Source organism: Garra rufa, chromosome 1, assembly GCF_049309525.1.
Source record: "Garra rufa chromosome 1, GarRuf1.0, whole genome shotgun sequence".
In the NCBI taxonomy this organism is placed as follows: domain Eukaryota; kingdom Metazoa; phylum Chordata; class Actinopteri; order Cypriniformes; family Cyprinidae; genus Garra; species Garra rufa.
The window spans coordinates 4439448-4466196 of NC_133361.1; the positions used below are offsets into that span (position 1 = coordinate 4439448).

A 26749-nucleotide genomic window follows, 5' to 3' on the forward strand; every position below is an offset into this window, starting at 1 on the left:
TCATTTCACAAATAACCAGCATTTCCCCCGTAGGTGGCATGAATTAAATGAGGGTTTCACATTAGCCAATCGAAGTGGCTACTAGCATAATTCTTGGGTACGAAATGCCCTCTAGTCTATCTGTCAGCTCCGCATAACTCCCTGTTTCCAAGCATTGTCGCCTAAAAAAAAAAAAAAAAAAAAAAAAAAAAAAAAATCCTCTTGACGAATTCTCTCACAATAGTAGGACATTGATCGTGCAACCAATTTGTTAAATCATGGGTCTTCACACTGGCAAAAGTCGACATCACCTCAGCTTTTAAAGCTATGCCATCCATCCAGAACCATGGCACTTATTTAGGGTACGTTACCACAAGAAGCCTATGTCATGCACCTAACTTTCAGATGCAAGCAGCACCAAGATTTTCTGACGTTATCAGAAGCGGCTTTTTGGATTTGGCAAACATTTTACATAAAGTAATCCTCAAAGCATTTACCCCTTTTTAGACAACTCAAATTGAGTATCGAACTCCCTGTCAGATGCTGCTAGAGCGTCCCGGTGGTGCAAATATGTTTCTCTTTCGACTCTCAACTACCGGCGAAACGTACCTGTCTGAAGCCGCGAGTATTAAACTCACGTCAGACCCTGCGAGAGCCTTTCCGCTCGTAAATGTTTTCCTTCAACTACCAAAAAAAACAAAAAAAAAAAAAAAAAAAAAACTTTCCATCCCTGACCTTTTCCTCACTACGGTCGCCGAGGTTTTCCGTCTGAAGCCGTGAGCATTGGCCTCCCGTCAGACACCCCAGGAGCCCCCGACCACAACTTACCTTTCCGTCCCACGTCCTGCGGGGCCCACCCGTCCGATGCCGTGAGCATTGGTCTCCCGTCGGACGCGCAGGGGCCCCCAGGTCGGACACCTAACCTTTTCTTCCCTACAGTCGGCGGGGCCTACCCGTCCGATGCCGTGAGCATTGGTCTCCTATCGGACGCTGCGAGAGCCAAACCGACCTTGCCATTTTTCCGTTCTGTCCGACGGTCGGCGAGACTCAACCGTCCGACTCCACAAGTCTCCGCCTCCCGCCGGACACTATCTGAGCCCCTTCAGGCCAACTTCACATCTTTTCCCCCCACCTGGCGAGGCTTACCCATTTGAGGTTCTGAGTCCTGATCTCCCCTCGCATGCTTGGCGAGAGCCCTCCCAGTCGGGTTTTCCTTTCTGCCTCCCCGGCCGGCGAGGCTTACCCGTCCGATGTCGCGAGCCTTGGTCTCCCGTCGGACGTCGGCAAGAGTTCTCCCGGTCGGGTTACTTACTTGGCGCCTGCAAGCGAGACTTATCCATGCGATGCCGTTTGCCTTGGTCTCCCATCGTATGTCGCGAGAGTCGCCCGCACCAGGCGTCCCAAAACCTTTTTACCTGCCAAACCGAGAGGACCCACTCGTCTGACGTTCTGAGTCTTGATCTCCCGTCGGAGGCTTCATGGGTCCTCTCGGTCAGCACCAATAGGGGCCGATCGACCAGTAGAGCCCTCATGCCAACATCGTAAGCTGCTCCGGACAAGGCAACCCGGGTTCTCCTGATCGGGCCCCAACCACGCTGCTCCTCCTTCGGCCGGTAGGGCTCACCCGTTCCAACGCCGTGTGCATCCCGTTGAGTATCGGTTGAGCTCTCCCGACCGGACGCCCTAAATCCCGTAATCCATACAAAGCAGCCGGTAGAGCCTTTCGACCTGATACAAAAAACCTCTCCCATCAGAGTACGAAAGGCTCACCCGGCCAGCTAACCAAACATCTTCTCCCAAACAACAGCCCCCGCCAGATCTCAGCGCTTGGGGGGGTCCTCTTTCTGGCGGCTGTCCTACACTCCATTGCTTATTGGGGGGTACTCTAGGTTCGGGCCATTCCCGAGCTCGGAGCCCTTCCCCGGACAGCACGCCAAACATGCTTACATACTCCAGCTAATTATATGTAAGTGGGAACTCGTGAAATGATGCTTCTTAAAGCAAAGTTCGGGAGGAGCACGTCAGATACTTAGCCTAATTAACACAGCTGGAACTCACTCAAGCCAATCTACATCATGCATAAATACAGCCGACTCACCTCTACCCTTTTGACGGATTATCAGCATCCCTCCACCACCCCATCTCCTCACTCCGAGTTCCTTCTACACATATACATAGGGGGGGGGGTACTCTAGGTTCGGGCCATTCCCGAGCTCGGAGCCCTTCCCCGGACAGCACGCCAAACATGCTTACATACTCCAGCTAATTATATGTAAGTGGGAACTCGTGAATTGCATTACTATAAAGTATTTACAGATAAAGTGAAGTTAAGCAAAAATCTGAGATGTTCCTTACGCCTTTCCACACTGTGCATGATAAAAATGGAAAAGATGTATACCTTTTGGGGCAGAGGTGGTAAGTTTACTAAAGTTTTGAGTGTTTTTTTGCGTTCCATGTCCTCTTGTTTATTTTAATTAAGAGTTCAGTCAGCTATTCCTGTGTTTGCAGTGACGTACTACACCTAAAACACTAGGGGGAGCTCTCGCAAAGAAAGATCTGCTCGAACGTGTTTCCTTTTATGCAGAAACGACCAGAGGACACAACGATTGAAAGATATAGAACGAATTAAAGTTGTCAGCACAAACAGAGTTGGAGCAAAAAGTAAAAGTGGTGGCAGAAAAGGGATAATTTTTGGTTTTCTCCTTAATATAGGTATGGGAGAGTTTAAAGGTAACTTAAAGGGAGGGAAGATAATAAATGCACAAAGGATAAAATCAGTTGCAGATGGAATGAGAAAAGACACTGAAACAGTGCAAATAGAATTTCAAGGAGATGAAATTCCAGAAAAAGTAATGTTGGGTGTGATGAGCTTCATTGTAACAGAATATATAACAGGACCAGTGAGATGTTTTAATTGTCAAAGGTTTGGGCACATTGCTACAAGATGTAGGAAACAGTGTAGATGTACTCGTTGTGGTGGAAATCATGAATTTGGAAAGTGTGAGGATGGAGTACAACCAAAGTGTTGTAATTGTGGAGGGGCACATAGTGCAGCATTCAGAGGGTGTGAAGTACAAAAAATGGAAATGGAGATTCAGAAAAGGAGGGTGGAGAAGAAGTTAACATATGCAGAGGCAGCAAAACAGGTTAAAGGACAAACTAAAGATCAAATAGATCAGACGAGGGTTTCAGTTGAAGGAACCAATGAAGCCCCAAAAGAACATATGATGACTGAAAATAAAAAAAAATGGTGACATTTATTGCAGGAGTTATAAATAGTACAGCTGGGATTGAATCAAAAACACAAAAGACTCAGTTAATTGTTTATAGCAGCAATACGTCATCTTGGAATGACAGGCTTGTCTTGAGAAGAAGTTAGAGATGAACTTCAGATAAGATCAAACCAAGAGACATGTGGATAATACATAGATGATAACAATAATTCAGTGGAATGCAAGGTCTCTAATAGCAAATAGTCAGGAGTTCAAGCATTTTATTGAAGATCTAAGTAAAAAAACGTATGTAATATGTGTTCAAGAAACTTGGACGGAAAGTTGTTTAGATTTTGTTTTATTAGGGTACAGTATAGTGCGGCTTGATAGAGAACAAGGGAATGGTGGTGGGTGTGCAACATTCATTAAACAAGAAATTCCATACAGAATACTAGGAAAAGGAAGGGATCAAGAATATGTTGTTGTGGGCATATGGGGTAGAGGTCAGGAGATAGTTATTATAAATCATTATAACCATGTAATAAATGATATTAGAGAAGTTAAAGGAAGTACATGGACAAGATAATCATAGAGTAATATGGTGTGGGGACTTAAACACTCATAATACACTATGGAGAGGAAGATACATAAATGCCAATGGTCAAGTAGTTGAGGAATTAATAGAGGAGAGGGAGCTGGTGTGTTTAAACGATGGAAAGGGAACAAGGATAGATGTTCATACAGGAATAGAGTCTGTGTTGGATTTGACTCTAGTTTCAAATAACTTGGCTAGTAAGTGTAACTGAGAAGTTTGGGAGGAATCTAGCATTGGGAGTGATCACTACCCAATAATAATAACATTGGATATTGAGACCGATAGAACAATTAATCAAAGAGGAGGGAAGTGGGTTTTTGAAAAAGCAAATTGGGCTAAATTTGAGGAAATGTGCGAGGAAAAAATGGTTGCAGTTGATTCAAAGGAAGATATTGACATCTTTAATGAAAAAGTGTGTGCAGTAATATTAGAAGCAGCATTAGAATCAATTCCAAAAAGTAAGGAGGAAAATGACAAGAAAAGCTGTTGCTTGGTGGACAGAAAAGTGTAGTAAAGTTGTAAAAGATAGAAATAAGGCTTTTAAACTATTTAAGAGAACACATAACTATAATCAACTAATTTTATTCAAGAAAGCTCAAGCACTAGTGAAAAGAATTATAAGGCAAGCCAAAAGAGAAAGCTGGGAAGGTTTTTTTTTTTTGTAGTGGAATTGGAAGAACAACTCCAGTCGGTGAGGTGTGGAATATGATCAAGAGAATGGGAGGTAATAAGAAAGAATGGGAATATCCAGTATTAGAGTCAGAAGGAGAAATAGCTGTAACAGACAAGGATAAGGCAGAAATGCTAGGAAAAACATTAGCACAAAAATTATGGATCAGGGAACTTAAGTGAGGAAGGAAAATTGAGAAGAGAAATAACAAAGAGACAAAATATGGACGTGATGGTAAGGAGTGGGGGAATGGAAGAGCAGCCAATTAACTTCCAGTTCAATAGAGATGAATTGATGAGAGCTATTTGTGATGCAAACAAAAAACTTTCATCTGCAGGGAAGGATCGGATTGGATATATAATGTTGAGACATTTGAAGGATAGGGCTGTGGGGAAAATCTTAGAATTATATAATAGAGTATGGGAGAAAGGAAAGCTTCCAAAAGCTTGTAAAGAATTGATAATAATACCTATAAGAAATCCAGGCATAGATCCTTCGAATCCCTCTAATTATAGACCAATTGTCATATTTATTGGTAAAAAGAGGATTAATATCGAAACATCAAAGTGGTTTTAGAAAAGCAAGAGGGACAATGGGTCCTATTGTATGTTTAGAAAATGAAATTCGAAAGGCACAGATAAATAAAGAATCTGTAATAGCAGTATTTTTAGATGTCGAGAAGGCCTATGATATGTGTAGGGAGGGACTTTTGATAAAATTAAGCAAGATGAAAATAGGTGGAAGAATATATAACTGGATAAAAGATTTTCTGGAGAACAGGAGTATCCAGGTAAGAATAGAGAATGAAGTGTTGAGTACGTTCCAGATAGAAAATGGAACTCCTCAAGGAAGTGTAATGTGTCTATTATTGTTTTCTATAATGATTAATGATGTTTTTAATCAAGTAGAACCAGATACAGTATTGGTAGGTCTCTGTTTGCAGATGACAGGGCTCTCTGGAAAAAGGGAAGAAATTTATTATTTATTAATAGGAAAATAAAAGAGGCAATTAGGAAAGTTGTAGAATGGGCATATGAATGGAGATTTAAAGGGGTCCTATCTGTAGATTCTATATCTATATATTTTATATCTATACATTCAACACCGAGAGCACAGGTGGAGCGCCTTCATATGGGTCTGAGGGCACTCCACCTGCGCTTTCGGTGTTGAATGCTCTGATGTTAGTTAGACCATTTAAACATGTAAATTACACAAACAAAATGTTTACTGTGTAAAAAGAAATCAACAGTGATTGGTAAGCCTATATATATATATATATATATATATATATATATATATATATATATATATATATATATGTGTGTGTGTATTTTTTTGTAGACCTTAGTACTACATTATGTATATTTCAGCAACTTTCGCTTCTCAAAGAGCGCACGGTTATAGCAGATGTCCGTCAAAGTTGCGTTCGTTACTATAGCAACAGTAGACTCGTGTTTTAAAAATCAAACAATCAGTAAAAACGAGAAAAACACGATAGATGCATAAGACAATGCATAATGGATGGTCTCTCAGAACTTCAGTACTGAATGCTATTGCAGCTGAGAAACGAGTCGTGCAGCAGTAAGAACGTAACCATAACAGATACACTTTAAAGCAAAAATAATCATTTTTATTCAAGCATTAAACATTTATTTAATTAAGTTAATTAAATGTCAATAATTAACTGCACAAACTATAGCAATCACGGAGTGGTCCTTGCTCTGTCCCAAACATGGATATACTGTACATTATGCGTGTCCAATCAGTCATTTGTAATACAATACTGCCACCTGTTGGCGCATTTGTGTAACTTCGAGAACCTCTGTTATGTCGTGATAACTAGAAAAATAACTCATGATAACGAGAAAACAACTTTTGTTATGTCGTGATAACGAGAAAAATAACTCATGATAACGAGAAAACAACTTTGTTATGTCGTGATAACGAGAAAAATAAGTCATGATAATGACAAAACAACTTTTGTTTTCTCGAGATCACGAGAAAATGAAGTCGTGATAATGACAAAACAACTTTTGTTATGTCGAGATCACAAGAAAATTATGTCGTTATCACGACAAAACAACTCGTTATGTCGAGATCATGAGAAAAATATGTCGTGATCACGACAAAACCAGAAGAAAAAAATAACACTGCATGGTCTCTTAGGACTTCCGTAGGAATAACCACATTTCCTTAATTATTCCAGTTTGATAAGCCTCGTTATTTACTTTACATCCAAAACTATTCATATTTACGTTCATGTTCCCAGCAGTTTTCTGATAATATTTTAACTGGGTGTATTTCTGAATGCCCTTTAACAGTAGCCCAATACACCAGTTTGAGCTTCAACTTAAGAAAACTACATACCCAATAAAAACTACATACAATGTCAAAACACATCTTTCGAAACCCATTTTCAAATTTTAAGTGTAAATAAATTAGTTTTGTCTCACGTCCCATTAGATTAGATGGAGAGGGTGGGATTTGTGACCTATACTGATTCCAGCCTCCTGGGGGCGATCAAGACACTCTTTCTTCATCTTCAGCGCTCGTGAGGATCACTCGATGTGCGCATGCGCGAGTTAGAGAGCGGAGCTGCTTGAGAGAGAGAGAGAGAGAGAGAGAGAGAGAGAGAGGGAGAGAGAGTTGTCCGGTGAGTCCTCCTTTTCTTCTCTATTATTTGCTTTTTGCTGTCCTGCCTATTTATTTTGCGTAATTAGGTTTACGTGTGACGTACGAATAACTTTATAGTAGTTTTATAGCATATATTCCGTTCATAAAGATGAGTTAAATACGGAGTTGTTCAGGACAAATAGTTTCACAAATGATGAAAGTCCTGTTCGGCTGTAAATCTCAGTTAGACACTGCTTTGTTTTCATCGGATACCGAGTGTTTGCTGAAAATAACGTTAAAATAAAGCACAGCAGACAACAAGCATGTGAGGAAAACGTGTCCATTTCATTCAGATCTGGGCGATTTTGTGTTTTGTATGCTCCTGTGAATGATTGTTTCTATATTTGGAGCAAAAACGGTTGCTGTTAATAAATGTGGAAAAAGAGCTCATATCAAGTTTGCTGCTGCATTTTTTATTCTTTTATTTCTCTTTTGAAATGTATTTGTGGCTGATCAAATTTGTTATAGTTGCTTTTATAACGTGAAAACAGTTTTAATTTTATTACTCTAGATTGCTAGATCATCACGATTATTTTTTAAGGAGCCGTCAGCAAATTCCAACCGTAGTTTTGATTTTACTCTCACTATGTCCAATAGTTCATTGAAATGGATGAGTTTTACAATGTTGTAGTAACAGCCAGTGGCCAGACTGACTTACTGAATGTGAGATACAACATTTTGGATTGTGAGAATAAAAACCTTGAATTACTTATTAATATTAATATTTTATCAAATCATCAGGAAGAGCTGAAATCTGCAAATCTGAGTTTATTAAAGAGGACAGAGAGAAGATGAGAGATTCAAAACCCTGCAGAATCAAACACACTGAAGATACTGAAGAACAAACAGGTTTGTGTTTACTAGTGAAACTATGAGAGACAGCGTTGATGGAGGGTATAATTCACTGGTGAGAAAGCATTACAGTACAAGGAGTAAAGAATCAATACAAAAATTACCATAATAACAAAAAATACGACCAAGAGGTAGAATATAAATGATAATTAAAAGCGGACCAAAGACTGACCCCTGTGGAACACCATGAGTAACTGAGACAGGATCTGATATTTTCTTCATCTGCACAAACGGTTTATTATGTTACCCACCATATTTATTTTAATTCCCACTTGAATGGTGGCCCTTCTGTGTCCAAAATTGTTCACAAACATCTTGTGACAAGGTTTTCAAACTGCCAGCTGACATTGTAAAACAGTGAGCAACGCAGATGACATAAAATATTATGACAATACATCAAACTAAATGAAAAGACAAACATAAATGAGTAACATTAAATACTGGGATATGAGTATATGATGAGGATTAATATAAGAAGCATAAACCTATAAATATCAAAATCAAGGAAAATATAGCAGCATTGATTATTTGGATACACATATTTGGTTATGCATCTTTACAGCTGTTGAATAATCAATGAAGCAGCAAATAATAAGAGACTTATTTTGAACTGGGTATTTTTTTCTTTTAACAAAATGTATGTCAAGTCACCTTTATTTATATAGGCCTATTATCCATACAGATAGCCTACTTTCTGCTGTTATATCAAGGTCTTTTTTAGGCTTTTTTAAAATGGGTTTCTGAAAATGGACCTTTTTTTACTGTTATTTCAGAGCTGACTGAAGATAATGAGGAGAATGGAGAATTGAGTGAAGCTGATGAGAGAAATCATGTCAAAATGAGTCGCTCTCAAACCAAACAGAAAGATTTAAAGAAAAAAAGAGCCAATAAATCTGTCACCTGCACTCAGTGTGGAAAGAGTTTGATAGACAAACAAAGTCTTGAGCGTCACATGAGAGTTCACACTGGAGAGAAACCCTTCACTTGTGATCAGTGCGGGAAGAGTTTCTCACAATCATCACATCTTAAGGATCACATGAACATCCACACTAGAGAGAAACTGTACGCATGTGATCAATGTGATAAAACATTTTTGTGTTCTTCAAACCAGAGGAAACACCTGAGAGCTCATGCAAAGGAGAAGCCACATTCATGCCATTTGTGCGGAAAGAGTTTTTCACATCTACAAAGTTTAAAAGTACATCAGAAAATACACGCTGGTGTGAGAGATTACATGTGCTTTGAGTGTGAAAAGACTTTTACTACAGCGAGCAGTTTAAGAAAGCACCAGATGATCCACACTGGAGAAAAACCTTATATATGTTCACACTGCGACAAGAGATTCAGACTGACAAAACACCTGAAAAGACATGAGAGAATCCACACTGGAGAGAAACCTTACACATGTGATCAATGCCAGAAGAGTTTTGCACAAAAAGGACACCTTAAGAGTCACATGAGCATCCACACTGGACAGAAACCTTATATGTGTTCACACTGCGACAAGGGCTTCAGACTGCCAGATGTCCTGAAAACACATGAGAAGATCCACACTGGAGAGAAACCGTATCACTGCACTGAATGTGGGATCCGTTTCAATCATTTATCTGCTTTACGCCGCCATACAAAGAAAATTCACAATAAGTAGATCATCTTCCGATCTGATGCTGCATCCAAATGTGACACAATAATACATCAAGCAATAAAATATAATTGGATAAATCTGTCATTACAAGTGACATGACAAAGAATCGTTATCAAAAGTTTTCACAGTGAATAAAGTGAGATTCAGATCGACTCACAGATGGAGTTCCTCCCCAAAGAACAATGTCACAGTGTTTTATTCTTTCTATGTGATTTTGCTTCATGCTTTAAATGATATCATTGTGTTTTCTCACGACTGTCATATTGTGCTCAATTGTTTTATAATGAAGAAACACACTGAGGAAAATATTCAAAATGTGTAGTTTATTGTATTTATAACACGATGTTAAATATTCAAAACGTTTTGTTTATTTATAACACGATGTAGTCCAGTAACATACCAGGGGAGCTATTTTGCTGAATAGCACTGTTACACTAGGCGCGTTTCCAAAAAAACGTTTCCATTGCTGTTTTACAAAATGTTCAGATTTCGAAGAATTACATGCGAGTGTAAAAACATTTTTTGCGATTATATGGGAGTTTCTGCACAATTGACGCATTTACATTAGGTGTATTTTCAATTTGCTGTTTCATTTTGCGCTATTTAAGGGGTAATTGAAACGCAGCTAATGTCGATTGAAAAATATTTTGCAAAATGACGGCGTTTCTATTAACCGATGTTATGCGACTGAAATGTATTTTTTTCCTCTCGCCATAAATCATGACTATGTATTTATTTATTTTTTTTTTTTTTTGCTATATTTAATCGAATGTGACCTGTAAATACGAAAAAAAGAGCGTAAAAACCTTTTTGCGATATGGGGGAGTTTTTGCGCAATTGACGCGTTTGCATTAGGCATATTTTCAATTCGCTGTTTCCATTAACCGATTTTATGTGAGTGAAACATTTTTTTTTTCCTCTTGCGATAAGTTAAGACAATGTATTGTTGTGGATTTGATTTGGGGTTTATTTAATCGAATGTGACCTGTAAATGCAAAAAAAAAAAAAAAAAAAAACACATTTCCATTGCTGTTTTGCGAAATACTCCTTTTTCGAATTGCCTGAAAAACCACCTGCGATATATGGGAATTTATGCGCAATTGACACATTTCCATTTGGCGTGTTTTCAATTTGCAGTTTCATTTTGAGCAATTTAAGGGGTAATGGAAATGCAGCTAATGATTTTAGTTCAGTGAGCAAGTGGTTAGTCAAGTAGTTAAGTTACTTACATTTTAGGCAAAATATTTATCAAATTCACCAACGAAAATAGTTCCAAACAAGGATCACATCAGAATTATAACACTCGACTGCACTCAAAAAAATGATTCTTTAAACTAACTCAATTCAATTATGGACAGTGGTTCCAAACAACCAAATTGTTTTTTATTAACATATAAGGATTTTTTTCAATCTATTCAAAATTATTCTGTTAAGACAACACAATTGAATTAGGAAAATCAACGTGAAATAGTAATGTCCAACCAAATCAATGTAATCAATGTCCTTTAACTTAAAACCATTAAGTTTAGTCAGCTTGTTTTGGTTTACTAAAAAATAGGCCAAACAGCTCATAATTTATTAATGTCGCAATGCATGATGGGAGTCATGGATGAGCTCTGATTGGCTACAACATGGTTTTTTGGTGGTCACCGTTGTTGTGATTCTCACACTGATTCTTCATGTCTGTGTGCCTAAAAGCAAAAAAGCCATTTTTTTTTCTTTCTTCATCTGTCTCATAAAGCCATAACTGACAGATCTTTTGTTCACAGTTCTATTGTAATCTGTAAGGAAAACCTAAGTCAAGTACTTAAGTCACTATATGATGATAGCTATTTTAAGTACAGTCAATGCTACTTTTGTTCTTGGCTTGTCTGGCTGTTATAACTCAGTAAAAGCAGCCAAACAAAATCTAACATTGAAGATTTAAGGGTCAAGAGCCCAACTAATGCAACCATTGACCACTATAATGGTTGCTTAAATGTTTTTGTTTTTCCTCTTTTGGTGATTCTGCTTATTAACATCAGGTGTCTGTAATAATGATCAATCATGACGTGTCTTCATCAAATACTTTAGAAATTGTCACATCCCGTTTTTGAATGGTGAAATTAAACCCTTTGCGTTACTTTAACAATTCATAATTAAGTAAAGTGGATAATTAAACAGCTTAAGTTATTTAAGCACAATACAATAGTGTTTTGGCGGACAACAAAATATATATATATGTTGTTTTAAAATAAAATATTTAAATAAAACCAACAATGACACAAAACCATTTTTTTTTGAGTGTGTGTTTTATTCACCCCATCTTCTGCGTTGTTTCCGACACTTCCTCTTAACTCTATTGAATAGAAGTTATTTTTGTTATTCACTACCTGAACCTTGGGACATACATTGCTGCTGCTGTGTGTCTTCTTACAGGATCTTTTGATCCATATATTTGAGTTACTGATATATTCATACATTGTATCTTTACATTCTTGTCTGATTTTATCATTTATACTCACTAGAAGCTGAATATCAATCATTGGGAATAACCACTGCACATTTACTTATTTCAAACTCATTATTTGTTTTCCATCCAAAACTATTTAGATTTACATTCATGTTTTCTAAGACTCTTTTAACTGGGTGTATTTCCGAACGCTCTTTTACAGTAGCCCGATACTCCAGTTTCAGCTTCAACTTAGGCAAGGCAAAACTAGCCTTCATACCTAATACAAACTAGGCCTACATACAATGTCAAAACCGATCTTAGGAAAATTTTGAAGTGTAAATAAATTAGTTTTGACTCTCGTTCCATTAGATTAGATGGAGAGGGTGGGGTTTATGACCTATACTGATTCCAGCCTCCTGAGGGCGATCGAGACGCTCTTTCTTCATCTTCAGGGCTCGTGAGGATCAGTCGATGTGCGCATGCGCGAGTTAGAGAGCGGAGCTGCGTGAGAGAGAGAGAGAGTTGTCCGGAGAGAGTGAGTCCTCTTTTTCTTCAGCTCTATTGTTTGCTTTTTTTTTTTATCTAATATCTTATTTTACATAATTAGGTTTGCGGGTAGCAGAAGTTTGAGGAAAATGTCAGCTTCACGTATGAATGACGTTCATTTAACGTTTGTATTCAGTCCAGAAAAGAGAAATTTACTCAAAAACTGTGCTTCTTTCATCCGGCAGAAACAAAAATTGTGTCTAACATTCTTTCGTTTGTAAATGATGAGTGAAATACGGAGTTGTTCAGGACAAATAGTTTCACAAATGAGGAAAGCCCCGTTCGGCTGTAAAAATGGGTTGAAATCTCAGTTAGACACTGCCTTGTTGATCGGATATAGTGTTTGCTGAATAACGTTAAAATAAAGATTTTATATGCAAACATTTCGGATATAAAACCTTTTGGTGAATTAAAGCATTTTTTTTAAATGAGTAATGTACTTATATAAAAACCCAGCCGGTGTTATGGATCAACTGGGGATCATGTTAACTGGGACATGCGCGTGCAGGCAAAAAGTTTTCAGCAGATGTTGGACGGCCACAGATTCGTCACATGGAATTTTCTACGGAACAGACTTCAAAGCTTTCTACATTATTTGTGAATGTTTGTATCATTATTGGACTCTTTTGTTTCTCCTTTCGCCATTCGTACCAGACGCCGTTTAATACATTTTAATGTCGCGTCTTACAGACCAACGCCCAAATTGTTTTGTTTAGTCTACATCTTTGAATGGATTTTTACCCTAATGACCAGTCCATTAAATAACGCATTTACAGCAACGTGTGTATGTGCAGTAGTAAAAAAATAAATAAAAAAATGTGTCTTAATTTTAGCAGGAATATTGCTGTGGTTAAAGGGACATGTCAAGCACTTAAATTTTTTTCTTTATTTCTTTTCTTTTTTCAAATATTGCTAAAGAATGAGTGAAAAAAGAAATAGTTTTGCATTACATCTATAATTTAGAATTAGTGACAGATAGGATGCAGTGATTTATCCAGATGATTTATTTCAGGGAATGTTCCAAAAACATATAGTGTTTTAACATTGCATTTGTGCCCATATGAAAAGAGGTATTGGCAAGTCAGTCTGGACACTAGGAATGTACTACAAACAGAATGTGGAAATATTTTGGTGAATTATAATATATATTTTATAATATATAAGTCTCACCTGTAGTAAATCATTTTTGTCATTATAGGAACCTACTACAAACTTGTTTTTTTTTTATTATTACTTTTGTATTTTAAAAATGATGAAGGGTAATTTTTATTCTTGACTATTTAACACAATAGGTGAAACTGTCAGACAGTCAGACTTAAGCACAGTATTGCTGTTATTAGCTTAAGTTGTGATTTTAAATATAGTAATGTAATATAGTAAAGCAATGATTCACAAAGAAACAACACTTAAAGGTCCACTGAAGTGCCTTGAAACACGCAGCGTTCTTCTATGTGGTGACGTTCTTTTAACTGAAACAAAAACATATCGCTAAGCCCCGCCCACTTATTTTGAACAGCCAATAGCGTTCCATTAATATCTGCTCGGGCCAGAGCCGTTGAGCTCGGTAAAGCCGCATTTGTAAGCTTATGACAGCCACAGACTAATAAATTACCCCACAGATTCAATATGAAACTCTTGCTAAAACGAAATAGTGATAATAATCATGCTGAGGCTGTGTAGTTTAAGACATGCCGAGTCCGACCGCGCATATGAGCGCATATGATCTCCTCCGCGTCTCTGTGTAGGGGGCGGGACTCTACGGACTTTAGAGCGCATTTGATTGGACAGAACGTTTGATCAGAAACTGAAGTGCGCGGTGATATCATCAAAATCCTTGATTCATATTGGCGGAAGTGACGAGACTGGAAGTTTTGAATGCCCATTTCTTGTAAAAGCGAATTTTGTCATTGCTTTGAAGCACACTAGCTTATAGATAATCTTAAGGCTAATATATTCATACTAAAAGCCAAAAAACTTTAATTTTGATTTCAGGGGGACTTTAATGCCTTTTTGATTTATTGTTGATTTGGACAAATCTGCTTTTCCACACAGAAATTCATGTTCAGTGAATCTCCTCAACAATCAAATGTTCAGCAATAAATGCTGGAATATTCCCATCAAATCAGAGGACAGAGACAAGATGAGAGACCCTGAACCCTGCAGAATCAAACACACTGAGGAACAAACAGGTTGGTGTTTTTTCTTCATTAATTCATTGATAATGCTGTGTGGAAGAAAAATATTTTACTTATCTTGTGTGCTTATGAAACATCGTGCAGTGCTTGTTTGCTAGAACTGCTGTGAAAGCAGAATGACATAAAAGGTTCTGTAGGCCTAAATTAGGATGAGGGGAACAGCTGAGGGACCCGAAGGCATCTACCCCTGACCTGAAAGGTCACCTAGCGTCCATCTATGGGGATGACAAGTGCTTACTGTTTTTACTGTTATTTCAGAGCTGATTGAAGATACTGAGGAGAATGAAGAATTGAGTGAAGCTGATGAGAGAAATCATGTCAAAATGAGTCGCTCTCAAACCAAACAGAAAGATTTAAAGAAAAGAAGAGCCAAGAAATCTTTCACCTGCACTCAGTGTGGAAAGAGTTTCCCATGCAAATATAATCATGATGTTCACATGAGAGTTCACACTGGAGAGAAACCGTTCACTTGTGATCAGTGCGGGAAGAGTTTCTCACAATCGTCAAGACTTAAGGTACACATGATCATCCACACTAGAGACAAACTGCACGCATGTGATCAATGTGGGAAAACATTTTTGAGAGCTTCAGAACTGAAGACACACCTGATGGTTCATTCAGAGGAGAAGCCACATTCATGTGATTTGTGTGGAAATAGTTTTTCATTACTACAAAGTTTGAAAATGCACCAGAGAATACATACTGGTGTGAAAGATTACATGTGCGTTGAGTGTGAAAAGACTTTTATTTCAGCAAACTGTTTAAAACTGCACCAGAGGATCCACACTGGAGAAAAACCCTACAAGTGTTCACACTGCGACAAGAGATTCAGTCAGTCGCCACATCTGAAAACACACGAGAGGACCCACACTGGAGTGAAACCTTATATGTGTTCACACTGTAATAAGACATTTAATCAGTCATCACATCTGAAAACACATGAGAAAATGCACATTGGAGATAAACAGTTCATGTGTTCATACTGTGACAAGACATTCATCCATGCAGGACATATGAGAACACATGAGAGGATCCACACTGGAGAGAAACCGTATCACTGCACTCAATGTGGGAAGTGTTTCAACCAATCTTCTGCGCTACGTGAGCATACAAAAAGATATCACAGTAATTAAATCCAGCACTTTAGGTCTGGTGCAGCGTCCTCATCTAATGTGACCCAATAGTGAATCGAGCAATAAAATATCATCTGGATAAATCTGCCATTTCAAATGACAAGACAAAAATACTGTAAGATTCAGATCAACTCAAAGATATTTCCCAAGACCAGTGAACAAAGTTATATTCAAAATATCATTGTGCTATCGTTGAGTTTCATATTATGTTCAATGCATTTAATCAGCAGGATTGTAAGAATAGAAATATCATTATAACTTTACAGACGCCATCTTATGAGTTGAGACTTTATATAATACTTTGTATTTGCTGATTAAATGCTGATTAAATGTTACTTTTTAATTATTACATTGCTATCTTTACTTTTTATATTTCATCAACAACATTTATGGTCTGCTGATTGTGTTTGAACTTTGGAAAAGTAATTTTATAATTTCAGTTTTATTATCTAAAAGCCATGAACAAAAGCAACTATTATGCTTGATTTTTTTTTTTTTTTATATCATTCAATTAAGCTTTTATTTGTCTAATAAACTACATTTTACTCCTCACATGACTGCGATTGAATACGTTTGCCTATAGATCCTAATGTCGATAGTGTCTATACCAACGTTGGTATTAGTATTAGATCAATACTGGCCTGAGATTAATGCTTTAGGTTAAGTTTATCTCCTTTATGCTTAATACATTACTTCTGTTTCAACAAAGAGTTGAAATCTGTGTATATATGCTGCTCCTTTCACATACCGTATAAAATCATTGCTCCTCATTTGTCTGTTTAAATATCAGTTTAATCCAACTCACATTGCACAAAGTGCTTCACAATCCCAGGCTAAGAAAACAAGAAGATAGCAAAAATATACACAATACCCACATAAACACACACACACACACACATTAACTTGTTAAAAAAAAAAAAAAAAAAAAAAAAAAAAAAACCTCCCCATTTGTTTTTAAAAGATGTTGTTTTAACATTGCTTTGAACATGGGTTAGGATTTGGAATATTGAATATCAAAAATCATAATCAAAAATCACAGCCAATCAAAAGCTTGTCTACTTATAAGTTTGTAATCGAATTCGTAAATATTAAACCTATTAAACATTATTAAATGTACATACTGACTCATGCCATCTTTTCTTACGAAATACGTTTGTTGGTTTGCATCGAGTTCACAGTTTTAATCTTTCCTTACATTTAATTTAGATGGATAGATAGAGTTAAACGTATCTATTGTTGCTTGCAGTATGGCTATAAGGTCATGCAAAATGATAGTCAAACTCACAGACACATTCAACAAAAAATAAAGCACAGTACCTGAGATCATCATTGTCGTTCTCTGTCACGGAAATAGAGACCACATTTGAAAATAGAAATTTCACATATCACTGTTGCGGCTAGTTAGAACAAAACCTCTGATTGGCATCAACAAATACCTTTTATCGCATGTTTGGGGCATTGTGTTGTGTACACTCTTAAAACAAATGGTTCTATTTAGAACCAGAAAATGTTCTATCAACTGCTTCATATATGGAACCCCAAATGGTTCTGTAAATCTAAGCCAAATGGTTCTTTTTTGAACCATAAAGGGTTCTTTATTATTACAAAAAAAAAAAAAGCTTGAACTGGATAAGAAATCATAACAAAATCTGAAAATTTATTAATTTGTTTTATAAAAACAGATATTAAAAATACATTTTCTTTATTAAAAAGACAGCAAAATTACAATATTTTTTTTTTTAAAACTGTGTAAGGCTGATACCATTTGGCTGAACTGGAGGAGGGCCACAGCTTGAGAACACAAAGAAATCTTACGGGAACCAACGTCGGAACTCTGTCTCATGAACCTAACTTCTTCACTTCAAGAGCACACCCCACTGAGAGAGATAGAAAGATCACACCTGATTCTCCATATCCACTTCCCCTACCCTCTCTCCCCCTCCTTTCCTTCTGAACCAAGGGCAATACAGAAAGCACCAAGCAAACAGTGTTTAAAAGAATGTAACAATTCATGTTTGGTATCATTTGAAAGGTCTCAGTGTGTCTTTGGTAAAGGGGTCTCATTCTCTTAACAATAGGACAAACAGCCATCAAGATCCAGACTACTCCCAGGTCTTTCACACAAACCACCGTCTGCATGTAAATGAGATAACCATTCCCACAGATATTGAAGAGAAATTCTCACCTCGTACTCACAGCCCGCAGAAGTGATATCCTTGATATGCTAAAATCCTTACAATAAACAAACTACACCATTTGGTAACTTCAGGACTTGTCTGGATCTTTAAGGGAAAACAACAAGAGTTCAGTGAATCTGTAGACAGATCTCCCGCACAATTGCCGTGTGAAGTTCTCACTATCAGATGATACTTCTGAATCCTCTCATTTTGTATTATTGAATGCTTGTATAAAAGATCAATGTTTTTATATCGTTTTGAATTGAAAATTGAATTGATATTCCGATTACCTGATTAGTAAATTGTTATGTTTGAATTTATCTTGATTGCTCTGAACTTATTAACTCTAGTAGATTATGTAGTATCCTTGTTACCGCATTTCTGCATCAGGTTAGTAACAGACTAAATCCAGTTGTGATGGAGCTGTATATTTAGAGATCTGGCTAACACTTGGTATTAGTTCAAGTGTACTTAAACTGTAAGGGCTAAAAGGGAATTTCCGTTTAGGTCAACTGAAAGTTGTTTGACCAACCTAAATAGGGTAAGCCTAACCTCTGTTTATTGTTATATCACTTTAGTTAAGTGTACATGAGAAATCATGGCATGACCAAACCAAAACTACTATTAGAGAAGCAATATTGGTCGGCTTATATCTATAGTAGTGGTATCTCTGGCTAGAGATAATATTGCTTTATCCAAGTGTGTACAGATCTATGGGGACCAACCAAAGATATTTTTAGAATGAGCAAGCAGGAGCGGCCATCTAAAGTATTGGTCAATTACCTCTGTCTAATAACCAAGACTGGTGAGTATGTGATCGTGGAATACGCAAACGGTCGATGTGATATTCCTGAGCGACATGAGAATCCGAATGAACCAGTAAAGTAACTAGAGAGTTAAATCAAGGATCTTCAAACACCTACACCGACTTACTAAATTCTTAAATATCATTAAAACCTTTTCATTTTTGGAGTCAGATGAATTAGAGGTCATGCATTTAGGAAAATTTATTTATTTTAGCTGTAATGCTTTCTTTATCACATTTATTTAATATTTTAGGACAACAATTTTTTTCTTGTTTAAGTTAGGCATAAAAGGCAGTGCTGAATATTTTGTCCAGAGCATATGTTAATTTTATAATTATAGTGGATAATTAAAGACATTATTGCAGAAACAGTTAAAAAAAATCAGCTACTCTAATCCATCTGACCAGGACTTTATTCCACAAAAAGCCATATTCAGCCATATTCGCAAAACTATCGTTTTCAACATCTTTAATAACAACAGTTTGATTGCTATTGACCACATTCAACATCAAACGACAGAGACACTTATATTTCTTTAAGTACTTTACATTATGCAATTGCTCTGCAGTATAGCCATACGAGTCAATTGCAGATACTATTATTTGTTTTATGCCAGTAATGTATATAATGCCGGTAGCGGTAATTATGAGTAAAAATAAATCACACCATCATTATGCTTTAAACACTGCCACTTTGAGGAATAAATGCGAATTGCACTCATTGATTCTACAGACGTGTAATTGTTGTTTTAATCTTTCCTGCTGTTTTGGAGCAGTCTGGCAACATGACAAAGAAAGTTTATCCTGATTGGTCCTCTTGTTTGCATTCGAAGTGCTGATTGGCTCACAGATAGAACCTTATAGAACCAAGTTATAATTCGACTCTGTAGATAGAACCTTTTTTTTTCTTCTAAATAAAAAGTCCTAAAATGTACACAACTTAAAAAAAAACATCACATAATGTAAATAAGTTACAGAATAAGAATATATGAATAAGTCAATTTTGACAAAAATGTCAGATAGAACCTTATAATTCTAAGGCGACGATTTGTTGTGCTGCATAAAAGGAAAGACAGAAACACGTGAGAATCCTTCTGCCGTGCCATTGGATACCGTCGTTGGACCAGTGGGCGGACCTTACAACTGCATCTCTGTGTACTCCTTTAAAACAAGTAAACATTCCATTACATTGCATTCAAATGTTTAATTTAAGTTATTTAACTTTTTACTATTAACTTAACTTTTACATGTACCTTTGAAGTAAGAAATACACACCACAATGCAGACAGAAACAATGCATTAACAAAAACATGAACAATCTATTACACAATTTATAACACAAGTTGGTTGTACATTTTTCGTACAGGTATTGGTGTTCTTGTGTCATGGCAACACCTTATTTTGAGCATATATTTTTCAATAAAAGTCATTGCGTGCTTAATGGCAACTGGCTATTGCACATTGAAAAGAAAATAGACCGCAAACAGGCATTCCACAGCTTGCGTCATGTCAATGTCTGCCTCTTTTATGATGTTTGCACCATTCATTATGATGCTGACACTCTTAGTGTTTCATGGCTCTCCTGATCCCCTCAAGGCTATGGTTGGGTTCCTGTAAAACAAACATTTATGAATTTCTAGAGCTGGCCAATAAACCTCTTTGTCAGATCGCGTGGATCGTCAGCTTGTCAATCGCCAATACACGATATTTAGTCTCGTTGGGCGGGGCAATTATTAGCTTTTAATATTTTTTCTTTAAAAAAAAAAAAGGGGGCGGAGGGTGCTTGAGCACCTGCCCTTTTGGCTCCTATAGTGATCAAAGTGCCCTTTTGTTAATATATATATATTTTTTTAATAATATAAAAATTAAATATTTATAAAAATAACGAATTCGCGACAGCCTGCCCAATCGAACTATTAGTAAAATTAATTAATAATGTTTTAGCTGTAAATAAAATGACCCTCGTCATGACCTTTCACGTGACGACCCCACCCGGAAGTTCAGGGCGATCCGATCATGTTTATAAAGCCAAGGATAGACACGTTCCTGGCTGTTGGTAAGTGGTGTTTTCACCAGATTTAAAGTTACTTATTATTATAAGAATGACGTGAAGAAAAGAGAGTATGCACGAGTATTTATAATTTTTTATAGCTTGTGCATGTGTAGTCTGCTCTGAAATAGCTGCCGATAATGTTAATGTCATGTAAAAATAATCGTAAATCTATCGTAAAGAAGAGGGCTCCTGCAGGCCATAAAATGTTTTATATATGTTAAATAGTATAAGAAAAGACTTCATTATAATTTAGGAGGTCTTACATTTGGGGACGGAAAGACCAGAAACGCGATAGGGCTGGATTAAACTTCAGAAGGCAATGATGTCATTGAAATGAATAAATATGCACGTTTCAAAGTCAAAACGTGTCACTGATGTCTTTATATGAATGTATCTGAAGGGAACTGACTGTCCTCAGAAACATGTCGTTTGCATTTTCATTTCACGTCTGATAAAACTGCGTTAATGCTGCTTTGTGTTCAGCCGTTCAATGGAAACCGTAGTATTTCAGCGCTCCTAAAGCGCCCCCTTGTGACAAAGAATGAATTTTTATTTCCACATTTTTCAGCTCTTTATGGTCAAATTATTGCAATGATCGACCTAGTTTTTATGCAGCAAACAATTAGAGTTGTAAATGTGAAAGATGTTAATGTGCCTTCTAAATATCTAAACAATTAAGACAGTACTATTTATGTTTTAAATAAAATATAATAATAAATTAAAAACTCGATTTATCCCTTTTAATGGTATAAAGGCTGAAATTCCATTGTATAAGATATTTTGTTTTTGTGTGAACCTGTATCTGAATTATAAATCATGCCATTTCATGCCATTTTATATCCTACCGTCTACAATCTTACAATACAATATACATCAGGGGCCACAGATATTTTCAATAGTGACCACACAGAGTTTAATATAACAGCTGTTTTTTATTATTGTGTTTAACAGAGAGAAGAAAATCTTTAGGTTTGACAATTTAATACACAACAATTTCTACTCAAAATGAATAGGTCCAAAGAAAATATTTTTAATCTTTTAAACATTAAAATGTTTTTTTTTTTTATGTTCTGTTTCTTTCTCAAAACTGCTTCACAGCATTGGCTGCTAGAAGCCTCTGTAATGATATGTATATCAGCAAGGAATGTGTCACAATATACAGTACAGTATTGCTGTACTGATGTTTTGAGCACAGCCCTATTTAGAGAGCCCCTTTTATAGTGATAAAAATATTACTAATTCTATTGTTTGAGTCCTGAACTAAACATAAATGCAATTAAAACTTTGAATAATGCATTACTTGTCTTATTAATGACATTGTTACTTGTTACGTAAGTAACTGGATGCCTACAATGAGGTGATGGACCCGAGGGGCTCTTTAATGTCTTGTTCCAGGTGCCCTTTTTATACTTTGAGCACCTGCCCCTTTAAAGGTCTCTGCACGGCCCTGGCATTCTGAACAATCTTTGTAAGATGTCTGATAAAATGTCTTGTCTAGTCGATGATTAACCAATCTTTAAAAACAGTCTGAACATATAAGGACTTCAGGTATATTAATCTCTTCAACCCACTGAAGAGCTGATAATATTGCAATAGTTTCTGTAGCATACACTGATAAATGATCTTTAGATTATTCTGTTTTTTTTAATCATTTATAACCTGAAAATCAACTACAGACATTGGAAATAACCACAGCACATTTACCTACCATTTTAAGCCTCATTATTTGCTTTCCATCCAAATCTATTTAGATTTACATTCATGTTCCCAGCAGCTTTCCAAGACTCTTTAAACTGGGTGTATTTCTGAATGCTCTTTAACAGTAGCCCAATACACCAGTTTCAGCTTCAACCTAAGAAATCTACATACCCAATGAAAACTACATACAATGTCAAAACATGGAGAGGGTGGGGTTTGTGACCTATACTGATTCCAGCCTCCTGGGGGCGATCGAGACGCTCTTTCTTCATCTTCAGCGCTCGTGAGGATCACTCGATGTGCGCATGCGCGAGTTAGAGAGCGGAGTTGCGTGAGAGAGAGAGTTGTCCGGTGAGTTCTTATTTTTGTTTGCTTTTTGCTGTCCTGTTATCTTCATTTGCGTAGTTATGTTTGAGTGTAGCAGGAATGTGAGGTAAATGTCAGGTTCACATATGAATAACTGTGTAATTTTATTTATAACGCGCATTCAGTGCAGAGAGGAGACTTTTACTTGAACACATGTCCTCCATTCAACCGGCAAAAACAATCTAGGGTTACCACCCGTCCCTTAAAATACGGAATCGTCCCGTTTTGAATCAATACGGGATGGGTTTTGTCCCGTATTTTTTATAATTTTTTTTAAAGCAGCGTCTCATGCAGTTACTCACTGCGGTAAAACCAGCCGGGGTTCAGAAAAACACTGTCAAGCCAGCCGCGATTGATTATAAGTGTGCGCGCATATTACAGTGATTACGGTAGTTTCAGAAACAACACAGAGAGAACGCGCTTGCAGAGCGCTTTTCAGTCAGACGCCCAGGACTGAGAGATAATACTACAAAATGCTCGTGAATTTTTACTTACTTATTTATTTGCATTTCTGCTTTAATTAGGGATGCACCGATCCACATTTTTTCACTTCCGATCCGATTCCGATACCTGAATTTGGATATCTGCCGATACCGATACTATTCCGATACCAGAGCTCTATTTGCTTTTATATCACTATGACTATTATCATTATTGTTGATTTTATGAGGCTGTAACAAACTTCTCTACAAGCAAGTCTAAGTATCTCCCAAAAAGCAACTTGAGGTAAGTATGAGGTTAGAAAATGGCAGAAATCCCATCCTGAAAACAAATATGCAACTTTAAGGGTTTAAATTGATATTTATTTAAATTTCAAGACAGGGTTACTAGATACTAGTGCAATATACACTCTTGTTGCATAAAACATAAAGGTTTTCAAATATTTGAAATAAAAAATAAATATTCACACTATAAATAGAACAATGTGCATCTGATCAACATAAATTCAGTAAATTCTTGCTTGTGTAGCAGCAACAAAATAAGGTTTTCAAATGTTAAACATTTTGAATAAAAGTGCAATAAGTGCACTTTTCGGATCAGCAAAAAAACAAACAAAACAAAAAAAGTTTGTTGTTTATTAATTACTGAATGCTTACTTTAAGTACTTCTAATCCACAGCAAAAACTAGCTGAACTAATATAATAAGTAACAGAACAAGAACACTAACACAAATGACAAGTGTAGATGAATAAAAACATAAAGTTACTAATAAAATCAATAATACTAGTATTCAGGTGCAGAAATTTAATAATTCATTGATAAATAACTAGTGCTTCTCACTGCAGGTATTTATAGGATGCTGTCTCTTTAAGGCCTAACGCACGTAATACTGGCACGCATCTCCTTCTCAGCTGTTTCGGTTCACTGAAGACATAACCGACGCTGTTACCAGAATAAAACAACGGGTATTTAAACATAACTTTGTATGAATGTTTCTGTTCAAGAGACGTTAAAGAGTAATCAGTCTGTGAATCGCGCAGTTTGAATCACGTCTCTCTCTCTCTCTCTCTCTCTCTCTCTCTCTCTCTGTGCGCGTGCTCGCTTCAGGTGTGTGCGGCAACGTTAAAAACAGAAAATAACACGCACGAAGTCTACAAATTATAAACTTTTACTCTATGATGGGTAATATTTAACAGTTAATCTACTAAATCCACGAGGTGCCACCTCTCGGAACAACGGCTTTGCAAACATTGCACGTTGCTGTCTTTGCGGCGTTTCCGACCGTAAAGTATTTCCACACAGCGGACATGTATGACGCTCAATGCTAAACTGCTACCTGCAAACTGAAGATTTCCTGAAAGGAGGCATCTCATCTCTCTCAGTGTCTTATTGGAGCACAGACACGTCACCTAGCCCGGGATCACTTGTGAAGTCATTTCAGCAGACAGCACTGTACGTAGACATAACTCTGGATCGGAAATTTCTCTAGGTTGGATCGGAAATTTCCGATCCATTAATTAAGCTGGTATCGGAACCCGATACCGATACTGGATCGGATCGGCCCCATCCCTAGCTTTAATATCCGTTTTATTTATTGGTGTACTTGACGGTGATCAGTCTTATTCAGGACGTCCCATATTATATGCAAAACTCATATGAAACCTTTTTACTGCAGCATTTTTGAGATATGGGACATGATTACATTTTAACGGGGTATATAGACCCCATTTCTAAAAAGTAGAAAAAAAAACAATGATCATTTCTTAATCAGGATGTCCCATATTATATGCACAACTCATATGAAACCCCCCCGAATGCGTCCCTTATTTTTGGGTATTAAAAGTGGTAACCCTAGTTGTGTCTAATGATTAGTTGATTAATTCTTTCTATGAACTGGGTACTTTTTTATTTAAATGTATGTCAGGTCAAGTCACTTTTATTTATATAGCACTATCAACCATACAGATTGTGTCAAAACAGCTTTGCGGTGATAGGAAAATAGTGAGTCAATAATGCAAAAGGTATGTTAGATAATCGTGTAGTTGATTAAACATTTAATAGTCCAATTTGAAGATCAAACTTTTGTATGGCAATTGCTTTTACATAAAGTTTACAGTTCTCTCTTTTATATTTTTAACGAGTTTCTGAAAATCAACTGTTTTTATTTTTATTTCAGAGTTGATTGAAGAAAATGAGAATGAAGAATTGAGTGAAGCTGATGAGAGAAATAGTGTCAAAATGAGTCGCTCTCAAACCGAACAGAAAGATTTAAAGAAAAGCAGAGCCAAGAAATCTTTCACCTGCACTCAGTGTGGAAAGAGTTTGACAAACAAACAAAATCTGGAGTTTCACATGAGAGTTCACACTGGAGAGAAACCGTTCACTTGTGATCAATGCGGGAAGAGTTTTACACAATCATCACATCTTAAGCATCACATGAACATCCACACTAGAGAGAAACTGTACGCATGTGATCAATGTGATAAAACATTTTTGTGGGCTTTAAGCCTGAGGAGACACCTGAGAGCTCATGCAAAGGAGAAGCCATATTCATGTCATTTGTGCGGAAAGAGTTTTTCACGTCTAGAATATTTGAAAGTACATCAGAAAATACATTCTGGTGTGAGAGATTACATGTGCTTTGAGTGTGAAAAGACTTTTACTACAGCGAGAAATTTAAGAAAGCACCAGAGGATTCACACTGGAGAAAAACCTTACACGTGTTCACACTGCGACAAGAGATTCAGCCGGCCAGAAAACCTGAGAACACACAAGAGGATCCACACTGGAGAGAAACCGTATCACTGCACTGAATGTGGGATCTGTTTCAGACATTTATCTTCTCTACGCAGTCACACAAAAAACAATCACAGTGAGTGGATCATCTTCAGATCTGATTCTGCACACAATAATGAATCAATCAATAAAATATAATCTGGATCAATCAAGAGCCATGACAAAGAAACATCATCTAAAGTTTTCACAGTCAGTAAAGTTCATCTTCATCTTCAAAACCAGCAGATTTAACTGAGATCAACTCAAATACAAAGTTCCTCTCAAAAGAACAGTTTCAAAAAGTTTAATTCTTGTATATGATTTTGCTTCATGATATAAATCATACTGTGTTTTCATATTATGTTCAACTGTCTTATAATGCACATCTGTCACTTGTAGTTTAACTTGTGTTTCATGAAGTAGCTGTTTACAAACTGTTCTTGTTCAGGAAGCTGAAGAAGAGTCTGTGACACTTAAATTGTTTTCTTCACTGTTTTTTT

General features: G+C 36.7%; 2 protein-coding genes across 2 annotated transcripts in view; both read left to right on the forward strand.

The window, feature by feature from the left end:
- Positions 1-9906, forward strand: part of LOC141331880 (uncharacterized) — a 347739-nt gene extending 337833 nt beyond the window's left edge. The window contains exon 8 of the mRNA XM_073836956.1: positions 8921-9906. Coding sequence (XP_073693057.1) covers positions 8921-9629 — 709 coding nt within the window. The 3' untranslated portion in view covers positions 9630-9906. The remainder of the gene's footprint in view (positions 1-8920) is intronic.
- A 4786-nt stretch (positions 9907-14692) lies between these two features.
- Positions 14693-26408, forward strand: LOC141331978 (uncharacterized). The gene is made up of 5 exons (XM_073837074.1): positions 14693-14795; positions 15060-15476; positions 15555-15926; positions 25759-25903; positions 25988-26408. Exons 1-5 carry the CDS (start codon positions 14693-14695, stop codon positions 26406-26408), a joined length of 1458 nt encoding a protein of 485 aa, XP_073693175.1.
- Positions 26409-26749: the final 341 nt, after the last annotated feature.